Genomic DNA, 22,736 nt, shown 5'->3' with positions numbered 1-22,736 from the left:
TGGTGCAGCTGGGTTGGAACAGACTATGCAGCTTTCATTGCTCCAATTGTCAGTGATTGAGAGGTAAAGAATTTAACTTTTCCTTCAATTATGCTGGAAAATTTTGAGTGTGTTGCAACTCCCAGATTTACCTTCAGGACAGATGATCTGTGTGAACTGTCTGGTAAAAGACACAGTGTTTCAAGATCATAGAGTCACAGATACTGCTGGGAATTACAGCTAACCATATCTTCATTAAATAACACACATTTAAAAATATAGATGTTCACTGGCATCTGGCTTCACTCAACTGCCATACCATGTTATTAACTTTCCGTGCCTGATGCTTCTAAGCACTAAAAACTGGGTTTGTTCCACCAAAGGCCGTCAGAGGTTGAATCAAGTCCCTTGCAGGAGTAGGTAGCTCCTTTTCACTGAATCCCTGTAGTTCATCCTGGAGAACATCTTCAGCTCTCTCCTTTATAACTAAGCTCCTGATGTCAGTTTTTCAGTGTTAACATGCCTCTTCCACACTTCCTGGCAGAGTACCGGTGGTCGGTGGACAAACTGACAGCTTGTTCAGCTTCCTGCGGCCACAGAGGGCTGCAGCTGCCCCAGCTGAGGTGCTTACTGGACGGGGCCGAAGTCAATGCATCCCACTGTGGAGAGACACCCAAGCCATCTCTGCAGCCCATGGCATGCAACAGAAGAGACTGCCCTTCACGGTTTGTCTGTCTCATGTAAAAATATCCTATATGCATTTAAGATGTGCTGGAACAGTTCTTTGTGCAGGACATCACACCACTGCAGCTTCTCTGGTGCCTGTTTGGAGAAGTCATGGCTAAAAGGGAGTTTTTGAATGCTTAATCCAGACAATTGGGATTTTGTAGCAATATTTGTGGAAAACTTTGACTGTACAAGGTAGAAAGCGAATTCACAGCTTGCAATATCTTGGGTGATTCCAGTCACACCCTATGTTGGTTATAAATATCATTCCTGTTCTGAGCACTGAACTCGTGGAAATTTTGTCACCCATCAACTTTAGGATCATTTCTTTTTTGTGTTACACATGGCTTCATAGAAGTTTGCCCCAACAATATAACAGACAAGAAGCAAAGTTTAGCAGCTATTTTGTGGTTTTATTCTGAGTTCTTTTGTTGCCTGAACATCAATATGGGCAGGACTGTAGGTGCAGCTGCAAAGAATTCCCTTAGCAGGGTGGGAATATCTTTTGTAAAATGAGCACATCTCATCAGATCTAGTGAGCATGAAGGGGGCTGAGTTCTGCCTCTTTTTGGAATTTGCTAGTTTGTGGTTGCCTCGGAATTGCAACTCTCTGCACTTGTAGTCCCCTGGTTTTCACTTACTGCGAAACACAAATGAGCCAGGACAGCTTGAAAAACTTCTGGCTGCACCTAGGTCTTCCTCTGGCACATCTCAAGTACTGTGTTCAATTTTTGATCCCTCACTACAAGGAAGAAGAAGAAGAAGAAGAAGCTGGTGAAGGGTCTGGAGCACAAGTCCCATGAGAAGTGCCTGAGGGAGCTGAGGTTGTTTACCTTGGAGAAAATGGGGCCCATGAAACCTTATCACTCTCTACAATTGCCTGAAAGGAGGCTGTAGTAAGGTGGGGGTCAGCCTCCTCTTCCAAGTGACAAGTAACAAGACAAAAGACATCAGCCTCAAGCTCCACCAGGAGAGGTTTAGATTGGCTATTAGGGGAAAATTCATCATGGAAAGGGTTGCCAATCATTGGAACAGTCAGCCCAGGAAAGTGATTTATCATCATCCTTGGACATATTTTAAAAATCCGTAGGTGCCGTGTTTAGGGGAATGGTTTAATGGCGGACTTGGCATTGCTGGGTTAATGATTGGACCGGATGACATTAAAGGTCATTTCCAACATAAATGATCCTCTGACTTCACCCCACATAAAGTTATTGGGAGGTTTTTTTGACACCCTTTGGTGCAAAGAAGTGTATGCCCTAAGTTTATCCAGAGAGTCAGCGTAATGTTATGCTTCCTCCATACTAGAAATGTCCTGCTTCTGCAATTCAGTATCCCCTTGGCTGAGAAGTGTAAACAAGTTTTTCCATATTTTTCATGGTGTTACTCCCTCCTCTCCCTCATTTCCAGTGTGGATATGTTATGTTTCAGTATACAAGCACTTGAAAGTAGTGAGCAGCTCAAGAGACATTTAGTACAATTTCCCTTATTCAACAGTGATTTAGGACTTGTATTAAAAAAAGACAGTCTAAGCTGAGGCAAGGAGAGGTCCTAAGCAACCTGACAAAAAGTGGCCAGATTCACCACTCTTGCTGTGTCTTGGGCATATTGCAAGTTTCTGTTTAATTACCTTTTAAAATATAATCCTACTCTTCTTTGGAGGCAAATGTTTTCTAAGTTGCCAGCTGAGTCATAAGAAAGAAACCAAAAGAGATTTGATGAAATATGAAACATGCTCATTAACAGCAGTTTTCCTTGCTGTTGATAAATTCCATGGGAATGGTTTATGTCTTTTTATACAATTCCTGAATTGTAACACAACCCCAAATCCTCCCTCAGCTCCTGAGAAACTGCTGAGATGTAAGCTTGGAAATAAAAGTTGACTGACATGCAGACCAGAGCTTTACAAGCAATGCGGAAATTGCAGGTTCAACCTCACCAAACTGAATGAAAAAGTACCAGTGTTCTTGTTTTACAGGTTGGGAGTATGTTTGTTTATACTTGTTTCTGTGACCACTGGAGTTAATCACCTGCAGAAGAAAGAGAAATAGAAACGGATGTCTCTCCATGGAACTGGAGATTGCCTATTGCCTATTCTGTAAAGTAATCATAAACACTGCTGATGAGGGACGTGATAGGCAGTATTTTATTCCCAAAACCACACAAATCCTGCCAAGAAATTTAAGGAAGCAAACTGCTGTCTTGACCATAAAACCATTCAGAAAACTAGCAATCAGTTGCGTTCTCCCTATTCCCACCTAACACTTTCCAAAATCTGACAACTGCATGAGTGTTTCACCTAAGGATCCTTACAATGACAAAATGTATTAGACTATTATTTTCTGTTATTTACAGCCTTTTAGCTAGTCAGACTGGATTTTTTAAATGCCAGTACACAGGGGTTCAGAACCTCAGCCTCAGCTGGTGAATGCATGGTCTGAGCTCAAGAAGAAAGAAGAATAGTGTCCTTCTTTCCCTGGGCTATCTGTTCCTGAGCATAGTTCAGGCTTTTCTGGATTATGTCAGCTGTCAGGGGTACAACAGAGGAGGCAGGCACCAGCAGGACCCAGCAGGCTTTTGGCTATTCTCTCACAAGTTTGAAGTAGCCTGTGAGCTACTCCAACAGCTACAGAAACAGTTTTCCCTACTAAGGAGTGCTACTGGGTTAGTCTAGCATTGTGACTGCAGCTTGTAACCAAGGCTTCCATGGCACTGTGGTGTAGGAGCAGAATTACCCAACCCCTGTCAGAGCTACAAGTATTTACTAAGCTTCTAAAAACAGTTTTAAGGGCTAGAAAATCAATTCTGGGCCCAAAGAGCCTTGAGAAAGATAAATTAATGAAAAATTTTCAGTTTTCTCAGCTTTCATCCTCCAAACAATTTTCAGTGAAGACTATGGGAGGCTGAGACACTCAGATGTTCCAGGTTTGCACCCTAAAGGAGCCAACCCCCTGTTGCTTGTCTTTGGTCCAATTGATAAAGACCAGCTGATGCCAAGGATCCTGCAGACAGTGGCACGTGCCTGCTCCCTGACCTCTTCTCCTTTCTCTCACAGGTGGATGGTAACATCCTGGTCTCCCTGCACACGGAGCTGTGGTGGAGGCACACAGATGCGGCGAGTGACATGCCAGCGCCTGACAGCAAAAGGCAGCTCTGTCCCAATGCCAAACGAGGCTTGTGTCCAGGTGTCCAAGCGCCCTATGGACACACAGAACTGTAACAGGCAGCCCTGTGCTGAGTGGGTGGCCTCCTCCTGGGGCCAGGTAAAGAACAAAGTAGCATTCCAAGGCCAGTCCCATGGTGTGGGCTAGAAAAAAAAAAGAGAAAATGAGGGTAGTGATTTTTCAATCTAGTATCTTTAGGTTATAATTTGCAGGCTTTTGAGACAGATGCTAATTTGTTCAGCTCTTTCTTTCTGTATATGATGCACTGCCTGCTTGGATTTCTGTAGCTTCTCACAATCACTAGAAATTCTGCTCATGAACAGGGCTTTCACTGCAGACCCCTTTGTCCTCCAGCAGAAAGGTCTGCAATTCCTTGTTACAGTGATTGGTGACACATCTGGGAAATAGCTTTCAAGTCTTAATTCCCCTTACCAGCCAGTAAGGGCGCTTCTGTCTTGCCTGGTTGGAGTCAGGATTGATGATTGTGATTGTGTTCAAGGCAGGAGGACTGTACAATAATTCAGTTTTACAAAGTTGATGATGCTGCCTGAGAATACCAAAAATGTGAGCTTTCTTGACTTGCTTCATGATGACAGGCAGAATGGAGGGCTATAAGCATTTTCAAACTACTTCCTGCTGCTTTGCAGATCTTCAAATTCTCTCTTAGCAGATCGCATTGCATCAAGTTTTTTTATAATGTCAGTAGTAAAAAGTGCCTTCAGCTACCAGAATGTGTTATTGTTTCCTACTTGAAAACATCTTTGTTTAAATCTTGAAAGGTGACTGAATTATTGTATCACAAGTTAAGCTTGGAATTATCACTTTATATCAAAGAAGAAAATTTTCACTCCCTGTGGAATTTCAGAAAAGGACTGAATCATCTTTGCAAAAACCGTTATGGGCTATATTGTTCCCCATGACATCATACTCAGTTGAGACAATCAGATAGTTCAGAATTAATTTCTGAATTTTAGACCTAATCTCTGGGCACTATCATATATCTCTTCTACCTACCTTACAAAAAAAAGACAAGTTCCACATGGTTGCATACTCCCCAGTCTCCAGGCCAGAAGACTGTTACACATATTTAGAAATGTACCACTGGCTCAGGGGATTGATGACCTGCTTGGTAGTATTATGGGGTGTCAGGTCACCCATTGCACTGGGGTAGTGATCAACTTTCCCAGTTCACAAAGAAAATAAACAGCCTACCTGCTCTACCCCTATCTCTAGAGTTAGCTTCTTTCCTTCATTTAATGTTCTTGGTGTTTTGTTCTCCACTGTGTAAACTAATGGTGTTTCTAAGGTTGCTGGTGATGAGGACTGCTAGCCCCTGCAGATATCACAGTTCCACACACTCCAGGGAATGACATTTCCAACAAGACAGTTGACTGGAAGCAGCTGTAAGCCTGGCAGTCACTGCTTCTCTCTCCCAGTTGTCAGAGAGGGAAGAAATAGCAGGAGGAGGCCATATTATTTAAGGTAGTGTGGAACAGTGCTCTTACTGAAGAGGGAGAGGACGTAGCAGAGGGATTAGTCAGCAGCCATTCCCTGGCAAAAATTCCTGCTTCACACTAATGACCCCCTAATCAACCTTCAGTTTGTTCTTGGGTATAATTTCCAGACACTAAGAAAAACAGTTTCCTAATAGCTGATGTAATTTTAAAATAGCACAAATACATGCTTCATACTTATACAAAGTTATGTTTTAACCAAAGGAGAGGATTTAGGAGAGTTAAACTGAAATGTAATTATTAAGCTTGAATATGTTAGGATAGCCTCAATTTTGGAGCAAGATTGTATATCTTTTGTGCTTCTCATGCTTCCTGCTTCCTACTGTCCTTCAATGCTTTTAAATTATTAAATGGAGCAGAATATGTCCTTGATTCAATGCATTCCTAGTTATTCGGCCAGTTCACATGCTGCAAAATGCACAGTAAAAGTAATGTACTGAGATTTCCTGTATGGATCACGGGCTCTTGGCTAATGGCATGAGAGGATTTAATTTCCCCTAACAGATTCATTTAAGATTAAATCATTGAAGAGAAGAGGTAATGAATCTACAGAGCAGATACAGAAATGTAGTTTAAATGCTGCTGGAAGAGAGACGGAGCAGAAAATGACTGCACAGTCAGCCTTCAAAGCCTGCAGAAAGCAGTTGAAACCTCAACAGTCTCTGAATGGCAGTATGCAATTTATTTCACTAGCAGTTTTATAAAAATGGAACTTGCCCTTTTACCTCCCCTCAGCTAACCTTCTGTGCTCACAGTGTAATGGGCCTTGCATTGGACCACAACTGGCTGTACAGCACCGACAGATATTTTGCCAGACCAAAGATGGGACTTCTGTGTCATCTGATCAATGCAGTTCCTTACCAAGGTAGGACAGAAATGTCTTATGTCTGAACCCACCACATTTTTCAGAGATATTCAGTGGACTAGTGACTTAATTGAAAGCTTAGGCGTTTCCCCTATGTAACAAAGAGGTCATGCTGCAACCTGTACAGCTATGTGTAACAAATCTTAACAGGCTTATTGCCCAGACTTCCCTATTTGTTCCTAGGAGCTTCAGACCAGTTGGCCAAAAACCGGAAAATCTTCTACATATGCCAAATCCTGACTGCAAAGCTGTGCTATATCTTCTTAAGGTCCCAGTCTTCTCACTTATTTAAACACAAACTCTAAAAAAAAGGGTCTCCACAGACTCTTTTTTTGTTTTCCTGCAGATAAACTGCACTGTCAACACTGTAAAAACATTTACTTTACATGAGACAGGTATGTAAATCATGACTGATCATGACTGAATATTGATGTAATTGGCTTGTGGGGTTCCACTCATGCCTTTTCACTACCTGCGTGACAAACAGATATGAACCACGTGTGCCTATATGTCTTCTGTGAGACTGTCTTGAAAGAAAAAGAAGTGTTTCAGAGAATTGTTTCTGTTCCCACTGGCTGTAAAGCCATAAAAAAGATACAAAGTCCTGCTGGACCACACTGGTCACCACTCATTTCACCTTTCAGCAGATCTCTGGTTTGGCCCTTTGTGGAATGGGCATTTCAGCCAAATCCTTAAACAGTTCAAATGGTCATTTAGCCTGGTGTTGGTATACCAGTGTGCACCCACTGTGGGTTTGGTCCTTAAGAGCAGTTCAAAACTGCTGGCTTCACCCGGCAGCTTTTGAAGATCTGATCCATACAGTGCTCTGAATGGGATATGTAATGTTTGCTGTCCTTCTCTCCCTCTCTCCCTCCTGCCCACAGGCCTCTGAGCACCCAGAACTGCTGGACTGATGTCTGTGGTGTGCACTGGAGGGTCAGTCTGTGGACTGTCTGCACGGCTACGTGCGGAAACTACAGCTTCCAGTCACGGCGTGTGGACTGCGTGCACATCCGCACCAACAGGCCTGTGAGGGAGCACCAGTGCTCCTGGAGGCCAAGACCAGCAAACTGGCAGCGCTGCAACATCACACCCTGTGAAAATGGTACTTCACTGAGAGGAGGGGAGGCAGAGGGGTGGGAAAGAAGGGAGAGATGTCTCTCAGAAACACAGCACTGAACCTAGCAGCCAGGCATCCTGGGGAACCTCCAGCCTATACCTGTGCAAAATCCAGTGTCTAAAGCTCAGTATCCCAGAGAGGAATGCTGCCCATTGCAGAGGTTTTTGCAAATGGTGTCAGTGCTGAGATTGTGTCCCATTTCTAACAGCATGAGATATAATTCATGCAGTCTTCTGGAGCAAGCTAAGAGTAGGTCACCAAGTTGATCAGAGGGATAGAGCACCTGTTGTATGACAAAAGGCTGAGGGGAGTGGGATTGTACCGCCCTGTTTTTAGGTGGCCTACTTGTGGCCTTCCAGTACCTGAAGGGAACTCAGAAGAAAGGTGGGGCAAGACTATTTACAAGGCTATGTCACGGCAGAACAAGGGAGAATGGGTTCAGATTGAAACAGAGTAGTTTTAGATTAGATATTAGGAAGAAAATCTTTACTATGAGGGGTGATAGGACAGTGGCACAGGTTTCCCAGAAAAGCTGTGGATAGGCCATCCCTGAAGGTTTTCAAGAGTTGGATAGGACTCTGAGCAACCTGGTCCAGTGAAAGGCATCCCTGTCCACAGCAGGAGGGTTGGAACTAGATGATCTCCAAGGTTCCCTTACTACACAAGCCACTCTATGATTCTATGATTAATTAATTTTCAGTTAATGGTACAGATGGAAAGAAAAACATGAATCACAACCAGACTTATGCCTGTAGTCCAAATCCAGTGGGTAGGTGGATAATGTGAAATCCTGCAGGCAAGACTGCTTTCTTTGAGATTACAAGCAACAAATTGGGCCTGTCAGGGGACTAGAAAAGTTACTAATTTAAAAAAATTAAATTAACGAAAGAGAACAGACAATGTGCCTGTTTGGAAATTTTGCTTGCATCCTCTCTTGCAAGCCAGTTGCTTTGCAGCCATTGCAGATGCAGTAGCAGAACCGACATATGCTTGCCGATGTACACACCAGCTCTGATGCTCCCTCTCAGCAGAGACAAAGTGGACTACCCAGGAATACTGTCTTGGTTTAGATAGACAGGTACCTGCCAGGGAGGGTTGGAGTCTCCCTTGAAATGTAAGCCCCTCCCCCCCTTTTCCAAATTATCATAAATTTGCAATTAAAAGGCTGTCAGGCAAAGATTTTGGGAATAGGTATAGCAGTTCTTTACTAGGGATATAAAAATACAGATGTTGTAGTACAGAAGAATAAGCAAACAAATAAACAAACAAGAAATCCTAGAAAACCCTGACAGAGTCAGAAATGCAACCTGACACCTGTTGGTCAGGGTGTTGGAAGCAGTCCAAAGTAAGCCCTCCTGGAGTGGCAGATGTGGTTCTGTTGGAGTAGAGATGGTCCCGTTGAAGAAAAAAAGGGTTCAGTAATGGTGAGATGGGTCCGGTCTTCCTGCAGGGATCCAGTGGAAAAACTGGATACCTAGGGGGACTGTGACTCCTTCTTATCTAGGTTAAGATGGTTTGGCTCCTCCTCCCTGTGTGGAGCAGCTTACAATAGTGCAGTGTAATGTGTAATGTCATTGATGAGCTCTTAATGGTCCATTAGCAGAAGACATTCCCATGGAAGTAGTGAAACAATGAAGAGAGATAAGTAGCACTCCACCATCTGATAAGTGACACTGACCCATTTGGGCAAAGATAAGCAATTCTGCTCCACCCAGATGGAATAGAATAATATGCTCTTTACAAAACCCATGACAACTACTCATGAGTTTGGGGGCCCTAACGAAAGCTGAAGCAATGAGGGAGATTACAGGTATCAAGCAGGACCTTTGCTGACACTCAAGCCTCTTTCTGCTTTACAGAAATGTCCCAAATCCCAAGGTCTTGCAGGGACACTTATATAATAGTTCTTGTTCTATATTAACTATTCAGTAGTTACATATAATACTGGACAGTTTTCCAAACTAAAACACAGGCGGCTGTGGGCCTCAAAAACTGTACAAGTGATACCAGAACCTAAGCCCTAGAGGAGTTCAAAAGGTGTCTTAACATCTTCATGCTGGCTTGTTTCTGACCTGTGAAAAACACAAGACAACTCCCAGTTAGCTGGGGTGGCAGTCTGTTCCACACTGGTCCTTCAGATGTGGAAAGCTGGCCAAAGTGTGTCTGAGTTACTCCATTAAAACAAGTATCCAGTTTCATTTAGTTCTTTATCTTTGGTTTAACTGTTAGGAAGCACCTAGAGCCTGTCTAAAATGCTGGTAGATGACAAACTGACAGTGTTGGAGCAGCCTCAGAAGCTCTTTTCCCAGGCTCTGGAAGCAAATGTTGCCCACCAATTCTTCATTGATCCTGTGGACTTGCAGCCCACTTTTTGTCATTACAGCAAGTCAAGCTCATGCTCACAGTAAGACCTCCCAACACAAAGGTTCTCCTCTTGGCCACCCAAGGATATATGTTCTCAGGTAAGAAATCCTTTGTTCATAACGTCATCACCATTTCGTTTTCTTTTTTCTCTTTGGCAGTGGAGTGCAGAGACACTGTGAGAAGGTACTGTGAGAAAGTAAAGCAGCTCAAACTCTGCCAGCTCACCCAATTTAAGTCACGTTGCTGTGGGACTTGTGGAAAATCTTGAAGACAGACGAAATGAAAATGGAGGAACAAGGGGATCACAGCCTTTTCTTCACAGAGCAAAGGCTTTTGCAGAAAATAGAGCTGGATGGAATGATCTTTTTCATTTTACTTATTTAATTCCCCCAAAAAAAAAAAAAAAAAAAAAGAAAAAGCCCTTTAACAAATCACTGTTGTGAAGGGACTTGACAAGTTTTCCCTTCTATGAATCTGGGAGACAGGATGCAGATAAACATGGTCATGAGGGTAGACCACAAAGAGTCAGAGAGACCCACGACACCAAGAAATGGGTATGAGAGGAGTGGGGCTTCCACTCAATCTTTGTACATGCCTGGGGGAACGCACCAAGAGACGGGTGAGGAAGAGGACCAGAGTCAAAACTTGGCATCATATTACAGAATCACAGAATCATCAAGGTCAAAGGGGATCTTCAAGGTTATCTAGTCCAACCAATTAACAGGACTACCATACCCACCCCTAAACTATCCCTGAGTGCCACATCCAGACTGTTCTTGGACACTGCCAGACATGGTGACACCACCACCACCCTGGGGATCTTAATCCAATGCCTAGACACTTTTTCAGAGATTATTTTTTTCAAATATCTAATCTGAGCCTCCCCAGCACAATTTGAGGCCACTTCTTCTCATTCTATTGTCTGAAACATGGCAGAAGAGACTGACCCCCACCTCACTACAACCTCCTTTCAGGCAGTTGTAGAGAGCTATGTGGTCACCCCTGAGTCTTCTCCCAGCTAAACAATGCCAGCTGTCCCACTTGTTCCTTATAGGATGTGCCTTCTAGATCTTTCATCAGTTTCGTAGTCCTTCTCTGGACATGCTCCAGCGCCTCAGTGTCTTTCCTGCAGCAAGGGGCCCAAAACTGAGCACAGGATTTGAGGTGTGGCCTCACCAGTGACAAGTACTGGGGGACAATCCCTGCCCTGGTCCTGCTGGCCACAATTTTGCTGCTACAGCCCAGGATGCCATTTGCCACCTGGGGCACCTGAGAACACACTGGTTCACATTTAGCCAGGTGTTGACCAGCACCCCCAGTCTCTTTCTGCTGAGCAGCTCTCATCTCCCTTAGACTACCTTGAGAACACAGGCACGTGATTTTGTTTTATAAGCTTATTTGTTACATACCAAGATTGGAAGCCTTTTTAACTTCTAAACCCCTCTCTCCTTCCTACACCAGGCAAGGGACATCCTTGTGATCTTTGAGGATCTGGAGTCTGGAGAAGTTGAACAATGTTCTGTAACATAAATGAAAATACACCTGAAAATGTTTCCAGTTTGGGCTTGTGAGGGAGGATTGGGGTTGAAAGGTTGCTCTCAGCATAGAGGTGCTGTGGTGATGTTAATAATTTACCAGCAGGAGAACAAGCATGATCTGATTGACAGATTTTAGTACAAACCTGTAAACACTGTTCCCTAGAGAGCATAGGCAGGAAAGATAGAAAATGTACGTGACAAACTGGAGACACTTAGCATTCTGCATCCTACTGACACTTATTTAGAAAAAAGAGTACCAGAAAAGTACCCAAAGTTCTGGTACTTTCAGATCTGCCATTTTGAAGAACTTGAGGAAGTGTTTTTGGGGTTTTTGTGGGGTTTTTTTGGTTTTTGGGGTTGGTTTTTGTTTTGTTTTGTTTTGTTAACAGAAAATTTCTCTTTCCTGGCAGCCAAGCCTTTTGGAAAACTGGTAGAAAAGGGCTTTATTCTGATTTTTCATGGTTGTTACTATTCAGTTGAAATAGAATGACTTTAGCATCAGCCCCATTGGACTAATGCAAATAAATTGTAAAAAACTTGCTCCTCTCCAGCTGCCTCCCACAACAAAACAGGTGCTATAAAGCAGATCTTTAAGTCCATAAATAACATCCCGAAGGTACAGTCTAAAAAATGAGACTCAAACATCACACTCACAGCATGGTTTTGCATGCAGGCTGTGAGTCTTTCCTCCCGGCCAGCTGCAGTGGATATTCAGCCAGTGAAGCGCTGCAGCGCTGCATGATTTCAGTTCCTGGGCACTCGGCTCTGCTCATTTAAAAAAAAAAAAAAAAAAAAAAAAATTAGAGGAAATCTGCAAAGAAGAAAGTTTAAGAATTGTGGAACTTTAAAAGAGAACTACCTGATCTCAGGTTTTGATTCAAGACTTTCTCTAAATGAAAGGCTTGGTTGTGCCTCTCCTCTAACTCCTGTTGGGGCTAGTGCCTTGTGCTAAATTATATGAAATGCTGTTCAAGTTCTGCTATGCTACAGCTTTCATGATGTGGATTTTTCAGTAAAACTGGGGGTCTATTACTGAGGTCAATACCAAGTTCATGACATTAAACTGTCTCAAATTGGCTTACTTAAAACACATCTGGGAGTGAATTCTCTTGGTAGAAATAGGTCTTCAAGAAATAGGCATCAGTGCAACTTTTTATTTAAAAAAAAGAATAATGACTGTCTGTGTATGTAAATGTATATCTTTTCTGTATATTTACTAGGATTTCTTGTGTAAAAAGTGCAATATTAATAATTGTACATTATTTTGTCCAGGTAAAACTATTGGTTTGTTTTTAAATCCCCCCAGAATTTTGTTCCTCTAAAATCAACAGTTATAGTGTATTTCTTTTAATTTTAATAGCACTTGCATTTAATTGGGGATCTGCTTCACTGTGCACAGAATGCTTTACAGATTATGACATGAGGGAGGGATGATGTTTTTAACTTGTGGAATTATAATTATGCATGGAATGAAGAACAATTCCTTAATAACGTAATAATAGCAATGATGATGATGAAAATGTGATGGATATTTTTGATGCATTAGTTAACAAAATGCAACATGAGGAAGTATTTTTGTTGGGAGTTAGGTTTGTTCCTTCTTTCTCTAAAAAATTTTTGCCCCACAAGTTACCAAAAAAAACAAGTGTTAAATACTTAAGAATACTTAACCAAAACAAAAAAATAAACAAAAGTAAAAAAAAAAAAAAAAAAAATAACGCAAGTAAAAAACAAAGCTTGAAGCAGCTGCGTGCTTTTTTTTTCCAGCGTTCAAAGAAACGCGTGTCTACCGCTCCTCAAAAATCTCAGCCGCCGCAAAGCATGCCAAGCAAAAAACAGCTGTTGCTAGCTAAAAGAGTTTCACTGTAGCCAAAAAAATCCAATCCTAAAAAATCTACTATCACCAATTCAACCTAAATCCAAAGTTTTCCCAGGCACCCGCAAAAAGCTAGTCCAAACCCTGCCTCTCCTTCAGTTTTCTTCAGCGCTGCTCGTCTTGCTACAGCGTGACGCTGCACCCCCTGCGCTGCCGGGACATCCTGCCCCTGCCTGCCGGGACACTCTGCCATCCCAACTACCAGCCCAAAACTTTTCCACTGTTTCAGCTTAGTACTCTAAAAATCCTACAAAAACACCAAAACCAAACTGCCCTGAATTTTGTAAAACAAAGCCCTCAAAGTTCTTAGTACTGTTATCATTTATCATTAATGCTGTAGTTGTTTAGTAAGAAGAAAAAGGTTTTTTTGTATTTGTTTGCTTTGTATTACAAACTAGTAAAAAACTGCTATTCCTATTTCCCAAATCTTTGCCAAAAAGCCTCTAATTGTAATTTTACCTAGCAAATACCTGTCTTCCCAAAAGAAAACAAATTTTGGCACCCAACGTGGGGCTTGAGGGCACTGAGAAAAGAAAAGAGAAGAGAAATAGCAGTTCTTAACTAACCTAGTACTTTCTTTTGTGTGCGTTAGATATAAAAACCTCATTAAGCTGCATCATGTGATCTAACTTAGACTAGTTTAAGTGGCATGTAGTTGTAGCTGTATTCCTTCCATTTGCAAGCCCTTATCTAAACATGAGCCCTATAACTAAGGCTACTGTGACTGTCATCCAGTTTATTTTATGGCTTAATAAGGTGAAAAACTCATGGATTTTTAATTTCCTCTGGAAGGCAAGCACATGGATTCAGGGCTATCGTACACTAACTGTGTGTTTTTAGAGTTACTTTAACAATGGTACCTACTGTGAGGAAATTACACCGGGGGAAGTTTCTTTTTCCCAACCCTTTACCCATCTCTTTGGGTCTGCCCCACCAGTTTTTGAAGGGTTTAAATCCTCTCTGAATGCTAATGATATCATACAACGGCTGGTGCTGTTAATATGCGAATTCTATTTAGCATTCAGAGATAAGAGAAGATTGACCTGGATAACCACCCTGATACCTACCCCACAGAATAGGGATGATACCCCAGAGCCTGACTCTGCCCCACAGCCTGCCTCAGAAAGGACCCACCCGGATTGGGTTGAGGTTCTGGTAAAAGAAATGCATGAAATAAGCCAGATGCTGAGGGAGTACATTTCCCCAGCTCATGAAAAACCCTCCCCCTGCCCCGAGAAGGCAGAGTCTGATGGTGCAGCAGTGGAACCCACAGACGTTACAACTGTCCAGGTTCCAGGTGAACCACAAGGGCAGCCACAGCCAGCAGCAGTCGCCCCTGTAGAAACAAAGAAGTCTAAAGTGAAATCGGCAGATCCTAGTATTAAAAATAAACAAAGGAAGTCCTCACAGTCCACAGAAAAGCCACAAGTTGAAATCATCACTAAGTCCCTGATGTATGAAAGTCTACGTAATCTGCAAAAAGATATTGCACGACGAAGACGTAAAGCTTATACAGCCTGGCTACTTCAAGTCTAAGACCTTATGGGTACAGGTGTGCAACTGGATAGTGCTGAAGCAAAGAATTTGAAACTCTTGACCCAAGACTCAAGTATAAATCAGGTATTTGTAAGAGAGCAAAAGCCCCTTCCCCTTTGGGAACGACTTCTAATGAGTGTAAGAAAGAGATTTGTCCACAGAGACAGAATGCAAGAGCACAAAAATAGAATGCGATAGAAGACCCTTGAGGAAAGAATCTAACAATTAACAAAAGTGGCAATATTAGAAGTACTTTTTGGGAGGACCAGACAGCATAATAATGACCCCGACAAAGTTAAATGCACAGGGCACATGTTGTGAAATCTGGTAACTCATAAACCATCTCAATACGCCACATTCACCGCAACAATTAATGCCGAAAATAACCGAAAGACAGTGGGTTCTGTTGCCAACAAGCTCAGAAATTATAAAAGTATAATCAGTAGCCCAATGCAGGCTCATGTCTCTGTGGTGGTGAAAGAACTCAAAGAGAAGATGAAAGAAATGAGAAAAAAGATGAAAAAGAACAGTTCCCATGTAGCACTGGTGCGAGTCACAAGCCCCAGAATCAGAGCCCAACATCCCCCAGCGAGAGAGAGAGGGTACACCCCTCGAGCTGACCTGTGGTTTTATCTGCGGGACCATGGGGAGGACATGAGAGTGTGGCATGAAAAACCCACTTCTGTCCTGACAGCACAGGTACGTGAGCTCAAAGAAAAAAACACTAACAAAAGAAGTTCCACTAGAATGAAAGTAGCCTCAACCTCCCATGAGCAAGCTACCAAGTATTACGAAAGTGGGAATGCTGTGTCAGATTCCCTCGAAAGAACCTCTACCATGTATGCCCAAGAAAAAAATAATAACCAGTGCTAGAGGGGCCCTGCCTCTAACCAGGAAGAGGCACAAGAAAATCGAGTTTTTTAGACTCTGTAGATTCGATAGCCTGGCACATCAGAGCCACAAAAATATGAAGCTTTAGTAAATACTAAGTCACAGTGTACTCTAATGCCATCGAAACATGTGGGGGCAGAACCGATTTCCATTGCCGGGGTGACGGGGGGATCACAAAAATTGACTCTAGTTGAAGCCGAAGTGAGCCTGACCAAAAAAGAGTGGCAGAAACTTCCAATTGTGACCGGCCCAGAGGCTCCATGTATTCTGAGCATAGACTTCCTCAAGAATAAATATTATAAAAACTCTAAAAAACTCAGATGAGCTTTTAGAATAGCTGCTGTGGAGACAGAAAACATTAAGCAGTTGAACACCTTGCCGAGACTATCAAAAAACCCATCTGCAGTGGGACTCCTGAAAGTAAAAGAACAACAAGTACCTATTGCCACCTCGACAGTGCACCGTCAGCAGTATCGAACAAATTGGAATGCCGTAATCCCCATCCACAAGATGATCCGTGAACTAGAAAGCCAAAAAGTAGTCAGCAAAACCCACTCACCCTTCAACAACCCCATCTGGCATGTGTGCAAGTCTGATAGAAAATGAAGACTGACTGTAGACTATCGTGCATTAAATGAAGTGACTCCACCACTGAGCGCTGCTGTGCCGAACATACTGAAACTTCAGTACGAGCTGGAGTCCAAAGCAGCAAAGTAGTATGCCACTATTAACATTGCCAATGCATTTTTCTCCATTCCTCTGGCTGCAGAATGCAAGCCTCAGTTTGCTTTCACCTAGAAAGGCGTGCAGTACACCTGGAACCGGCTGCCCCAGGGGTGGAAACACAGCCCCACCATCTGCCATAAACTGATCCAAGCTGCACTAAAGAAGAGTGAGGCTCCAGAACATCTACAGTACATCGATAACATCATTGTGTGAAAAAAAACTGCAACTGAAGTGTTCGAGAAAAGAAAAAAGATCATCCAAATTTTGCTGAAAGCCAGGTTTGCCATCAAGAAGAGCAAAGTCAAAGAACCTGCCAGAAAAATCCAGTTCCTAAGAATAAAGTAGCAAGATGGATGGCGGCAGATCCCCACTGAGGTCATTGATAAGATCACAGCAATGTCTCCACTGACCAGCAAAATGGAAACACAAGCTTTCCTAAAAGCCGTAAGTTTTTAGAGAATGCACATTCCTAAGTACAGTCAGATCGTAAGCCCTCTCTACCTAGTCACCCACAAAAAGAACAATTTCCACTAAAGCCCTGAACAGCAACAAGCCTTTGCCCAGATCATGCAGGAAATTGCTCATGCAGTAGCCCTTGGCCCAGTCAGGACGGGACCAGATGTAAAAAATGTGCTTTATTCTGCAGCCGAAAACAACAGTTTGTCCTAGAGCCTTTGGCAAAAAGTGCCAAGAGAGACCCAAGGCTGACCACTGAGATTCTAGAGTCGAAGTTACAAAGAATCTGAAGCCAACTACACTCCCACAGAAAAAGAAATCTTAGCCGCCTATGAAAAAGTTCAAGTCGCTTCAGAAGTAATTAGCACAAAAGCACAACTCCTCTTGGCACCCCGACTACCAGTGCTGGAGTGAATGTTTTAAAAAAAGCTCCCTCCACGCACCATGCCACCAATGCCACATAGAGCAAATAAACTACCCTCATCACACAGCGTGCCCGTATTGAAAACCCAAATCGCCCTAAAATTTTAAAAATAATTACAAACCAGCCAAAAAAAAAAAAACTTCAGTCTCACGGACGAAGAGAAGCAAAAACAAGTAACACAGGCTGAAGAAGCTCCTCTGTACAACCAACTGCCAGCAGAAAAAACACAGTACGCTCTTTTCACTGACGGTTCCTGTCGCATCATGAGAATAAACCGTAAGTAGAAAGCAGCCGTATGAAGCCCCACACGACAAGTTGCAGAAGCCACTGAAGGAGAAGGGGGATCAAGTCAGCTTGCTGAACTCAAAGCTGTTCAATTAGCCCTTGACATTACTAAAAGAAAAAAATAGCCAAAGCTCTACCTCTACACTGATTCATAAATAGTAGCCAATGCTCTGTGGGGCTGGCTAAAAAAATAAAAAAAAGCCAACTGGCAGCGTAGAAGAAAACCAATCTAAGCTACTGATAAATAAAAAGACGTTGCCACTCGTGTAGAGAAGCTGCCTGTCAAAGTCCGCCATGTAGATGCCCATGTTCCCAAAAATCAAGCTAATAAAAAACACCAAAACAACAAGCAAGTAAATCAAGCTGCCAAAATAAAAGTGTCAAAAATAAATTTAGATTGGCAACACAAAAAAAAGTTGTTCCTAGCCCGATGGGCCCATGATGCCTCGAGTCATCAGGGCAAAGATGCCACCTATAAGTGGGCCCGAGACCAAAGAGTAAATTTAACCATAGACAGTATTTCTCAAGTTATCCATGACTGTGAAACATGCGCTGCAATCAAGCAAGCCAAGCAAGTGAAGCCCTTATGGTATAGTAAGCAGTAGTCCAAATATAAATATGAAAAAGCCTGGCAGATTGACTACATCACCCTTCCCCAAACCCGCCAGGGCAAGCGTTATGTACTAACCATAGTGGAAACCACCACTGAATAGTTAGAAACCTACCCTGTGCCTCATGCTACTGCCCAGAACACCATCCTGAACCTAAAAAAACAAGTCCTGTAGAAACATAGCACTCCTGAGAAAATCGAGTCAGACAATAAAACTCATTTCAAGAATAGTCTTATAAGCACCTAAGCTAAAGAACATGACATTGAGTGTACCATATTCCTTATCATGCACCAGTGGCCAAAAAAGTTAAACAGTGCAATGGCCTGCTTAAAACTACCTTGAAAGCACTAAGTAAGAGAACCTTCAAAAATTAAAATATTAATTTAACAAAGGCCACCTGGTTGGTGAACACTCGAAGTTCCACCAACTGAGCAAGTCCTGCCCAATCTGAGCCCTTGCAAAAGACAGACAAAAATAAAGTTCCAGTAGTACACATAAAAAGTATGCTAAGAAAAACTGTTTGAATTAATCCTGCCTCCAGCAAAGACAATCCCATCCGTGGGGTTGTCTTCGCTCAGAAACCAGGTTGCACCTGGTAAGTAATGCAAAAAAATAAAGAGACCCGATGCATACCTCAAGGAGACCTTGTTTTAAAGTGAACTACCCATAACAATGTAGCTGTATCCATATTTGCATATATATATGTATTTTTAACAGTTAAAACTCAATGTAATATGTTAGTATAGGAAAAAAATTCGGGGTAGATAATGTTGGGAGTTAGGTTTGTTCCTTCTTTCTCTAAAAAATTTTTTCCCCACAAGTTACCAAAAAGCAAGTGTTAAATACTTAAGAATACTTAACCAAAACAAAAAAATAAACAAAAGTAAAAAAAAAATAACGCAAATAAAAAACAAAGCTTGAAGCAGCTGCGTACTTTTTTTTTTCCAGCGTTCAAAGAAATGCGTGTCTACCGCTCCTCAAAAATCTCAGCCGCCGCAAAGCATGCCAAGCAAAAAACAGCTGTTGCTAGCTAAAAAAGTTTCACTGTAGCCAAAAAAATCCAATCCTAAAAAATCTACTATCACCAATTCAACCTAAATCCAAAGTTTTCCCAGGCACCCGCAAAAAGCTAGTCCAAACCCTGCCTCTCCTTCAGTTTTCTTCAGCGCTGCTCGTCTTGCTACAGCGTGACGCTGCACCCCCTGCGCTGCCGGGACATCCTGCCCCTGCCTGCCGGGACACTCTGCCATCCCAACTACCAGCCCAAAACTTTTCCACTGTTTCAGCTTAGTACTCTAAAAATCCTACAAAAACACCAAAACCAAACTGCCCTGAATTTTGTAAAACAAAGCCCTCAAAGTTCTTAGTACTGTTATCATTTATCATTAATGCTGTAGTTGTTTAGTAAGAAGAAAAAGGTTTTTTTGTATTTGTTTGCTTTGTATTACAAACTAGTAAAAAACTACTATTCCTATTTCCCAAATCTTTACCAAAAAGCCTCTAATTGTAATTTTACCTAGCAAATACCTGTCTTCCCAAACGAAAACAATTTTCTTTTGTGTAAAAGCGAAATATGTTCAAGTTATCACCTGTTCTATTGTATCTGTGTAACTGTGCACAGGATAAACACAAAGGATCTGATCTGGAGGGGCCACTGTGTTGTCTCTGCACAGTGTGGATTTAATTTCACGTGTCTGTCTTCTGAATTGTGATTTGGCAGCATCTCAGTAATATAAGGATTACTGGTTATTTTTTTAAAGGATGCTTTCCTTCTCTAAAGAGAAAACAAAACAGCAAACTTGTATTAATATAACTTTTTGTACAAATAATGCAGGTTACTTATTTAACTACAGCTGTCTGACATGTTGGTTTTTAATTTTAAACAAAAACCAAAGTAGCAAAGCTCTTGGAGTTTGCTGTCCTTATTCTGTATTATGATAGCAACACACACCTGTCACACAAAGGACACATGATGTACCTGCTTTGGGGAAAGAGGATGTCTTATCTCCTTTTCAAAAGCCTCCAGTCATTAAGATTCTGCACCCTGTCTTGGAGATACATTTTAATTCTCCTTTTGCCTTGCTTTATTCTTATTTGCTAATCGTTTGCCCGTATTGCTCTTGCAGAAGTATAAAGCTGATCCAAGGACCAAGAAGATCAATAAAAGTATACTCCTCTTTTTTAAGTAGCAATGCTTCAAGACATAACTTTCCTCAGCAATCTATGGCTTGAAGAAACACCTGTTAATTCAATCTTTCCTTACAGGTTGCTGCTGCCTTCAGTAATGGAGCTGCCAGCTACCTGAAGCACCAGATGTGTGTGCAGAAAGAATTCTGGTAATGGTCTGAAGTACAAGGGGAAAGGTGAAAAGAATTAACAAAGCCAAAAATCAAGTTTTGGAAACAAAGCTGCCGCCCTTTTCAAACAAATAAGTCTCTGGTAAAAGCGAACAGCAATATTGTTCTGATTTATTGACATTTTCCATTGTATGATGTTCCTGCGGATGTTTTTTAAATACCTAAACTGCAGGGAAATAACACCTCACACAGACAAGCAAGTCAAAGACCACACCCAAGACTCCCAAGCAACAGTACTGAAGGCAATGGTAATTTCATCATTCATTTTCAGTAAAGCACGTGCAGAAGCTGTTGTGTGTGTAAAATGAACAGGTTTGTATATGTTCTCAAAAGAATAATTATTGTGTCTTATGGCTTCAGTTATTAGTCAAGTCAAAAAGTGTTCAAAACCTTAAAAACAAGGTTCCAGTTTCCCTCTCCTGACTAATTTTCCTTATGGAAGAAAAACAGTTCTGGACAAAAAAGAAAAATGTAGTGCTGAAAGGTTCCCCACAGAAGATCTACTCCCAGCCTGTCTTATGTGACAAGGTAAGCAAAACTGAACTATTCCAGGCATCTGTGTCTGCATGCATGATCTCAAAAAATAGAAGCCAGCGTTTTCCAAAGTAACCTCTAGTTATAAATCTTTTTCTTGCTCTCTAAATGCAGTTAACATGGACTGCAGTTGGATCTCGTTTAGTTTTAAGTTACGATTGCTCTTGCAAACTGTCTTATCAAACAAAAATGCCTTACCATTTGTTTGGTGCTGCAACACTCATTCATAAATAAATCTGGTTATTCTAGATCAGCATCACCTGACACCTTTATTTGTAGAAGAATGTCAACCAAAAGCTTAGTCTTTTTCAGATTTTCAGAACCATAAAATTCCCCAAAATTTTTTAAGGTCAGCTTTCAGCGAGTGTCTGATCATTTCAGCTAGCAGTTGAGTAAATAAGCTTAATTCATTCAGTTACCTAACTTTTACCACAGATGCTTTTGAAGTCTTTTGAATGTCAAATTTGCTCTCAGACCAGCAGTGTATGCAGAGGGGAAGCTCAGAACTGCCAACAATGGCTGTACATATTATGCAAACCACAGCTTGGGGATCATCAATCTAACCATTCCCTTCATCCTCTTTTTAAAAGGTATATATGTATATGAATTGTGTTTTGTATTAACTGGTTTTGCAGAAAGTAAACCAAAAACCTGTCAAATACTTGAGTTAGCACAAAATAGAAGTAGGGGAAAATCAGATCTCCTTCTACTGATCTTACACATTTCTCACACCAAAAGCATATCAGCTATCATTATTTCACCTACATTGCTTTTCATCATCTCCAGCCATCATCTCCTCTCCTGTCAGTCAGAATAAAATCTTAAATCTGGCCACATACATAGTCATTTTAATATTTTTAATATAAATTTCTCACTAAGGCATTTCAGTAATTGCAACCCAAATTATCCAGATTCATAGGGGAAAAGACACATGTCAACACCTCCTTTTCCATTTGAAATACTTATTTCTGTTTTCATCTGCTTTTTCACAAGTACAATACATGTTCCTTCACCAGAGGCATTGTCTCACAGGGTGCCTCCACACTTGCCCAGACACATAAATACTCAGAGTATCTGTTGACAGACCAGGCTATTTTTGGCTAAATCCATGAGATTGAGATTTTTAGGAAGGGTGCAGCACAGCAGGCAGGACTGCATTAACTGAGGCCTCAGCTGAACAGAGACTGAGCAGGAGACTCCCCTCTGAAAGCAGAGCTAATTTGGGTTGCATTTCTCTATCCTGCCTGCTAAACACACTGCTTACCTCTCAGGAGAGGGGGAAAAAGGGAAAAGCAAGAATTTTGTCTAGCCTTTAAAGCCTTTGCAAAGAAAGGCTTTATATTTGTGTAGCTATAAATAAAAGAATGCTGTTTTATGCAGCTTAAAGGGACACCAAAGGGTTGCACTCTGGTTACATAAAAATACTCTTTTCTTAAAGCAGTGGCAGGATGTGAATAATTCTATAGTAAGCAAGTAGTTATCCACACATGTTTTGGAAGACATGGACATGGGAAACCACTCACTACTACTACTACTACTAGTACTACTACTACTACTACCACACTCTTCAGTACTATAAAGTAACCTTCTGCTTCAAGATCTTGCATGGTTTGTATACAGATTCCCTAGGGAGAGTGGGAAAGCACAATAATGAACCAGAAGGATCACACCAGACAGGCCGTGAACAGCTTGCTCTCCAAGTTAGGAGCCAGGATAGATTTCTCTTCTCTTAAGGAAGTGCTTAATGGTTGGACTGAGGAATAGTTTATT

The 22,736-nt window shown here is 41.8% G+C and overlaps 1 protein-coding gene across 1 annotated transcript in view; it reads left to right on the top strand.

Moving 5' to 3' along the window:
• The window catches only part of ADAMTSL1 (ADAMTS like 1), a 344,714-nt gene extending 331,726 nt beyond the window's left edge, over positions 1-12,988 (top strand). Inside the window, exons 26-30 of the mRNA XM_066182248.1 lie at positions 524-704; positions 3,761-3,968; positions 6,139-6,248; positions 7,133-7,353; positions 9,891-12,988. Of these exons, the coding sequence (XP_066038345.1) occupies positions 524-704; positions 3,761-3,968; positions 6,139-6,248; positions 7,133-7,353; positions 9,891-10,000 (830 nt within the window). The 3' untranslated portion in view covers positions 10,001-12,988. The remainder of the gene's footprint in view (positions 1-523; positions 705-3,760; positions 3,969-6,138; positions 6,249-7,132; positions 7,354-9,890) is intronic.
• Positions 12,989-22,736: the final 9,748 nt, after the last annotated feature.

The sequence above is a fragment of the Chamaea fasciata genome, unplaced genomic scaffold (genome assembly GCF_029207755.1).
Source record: "Chamaea fasciata isolate MVZ Bird 193981 ecotype frontalis unplaced genomic scaffold, bChaFas1.0.hap1 SCAF_4, whole genome shotgun sequence".
Lineage (NCBI taxonomy): Eukaryota > Metazoa > Chordata > Aves > Passeriformes > Sylviidae > Chamaea > Chamaea fasciata.
Note: the sequence above shows the minus strand (reverse complement) of the source record. Positions and strands in the feature narration are given on the sequence as shown.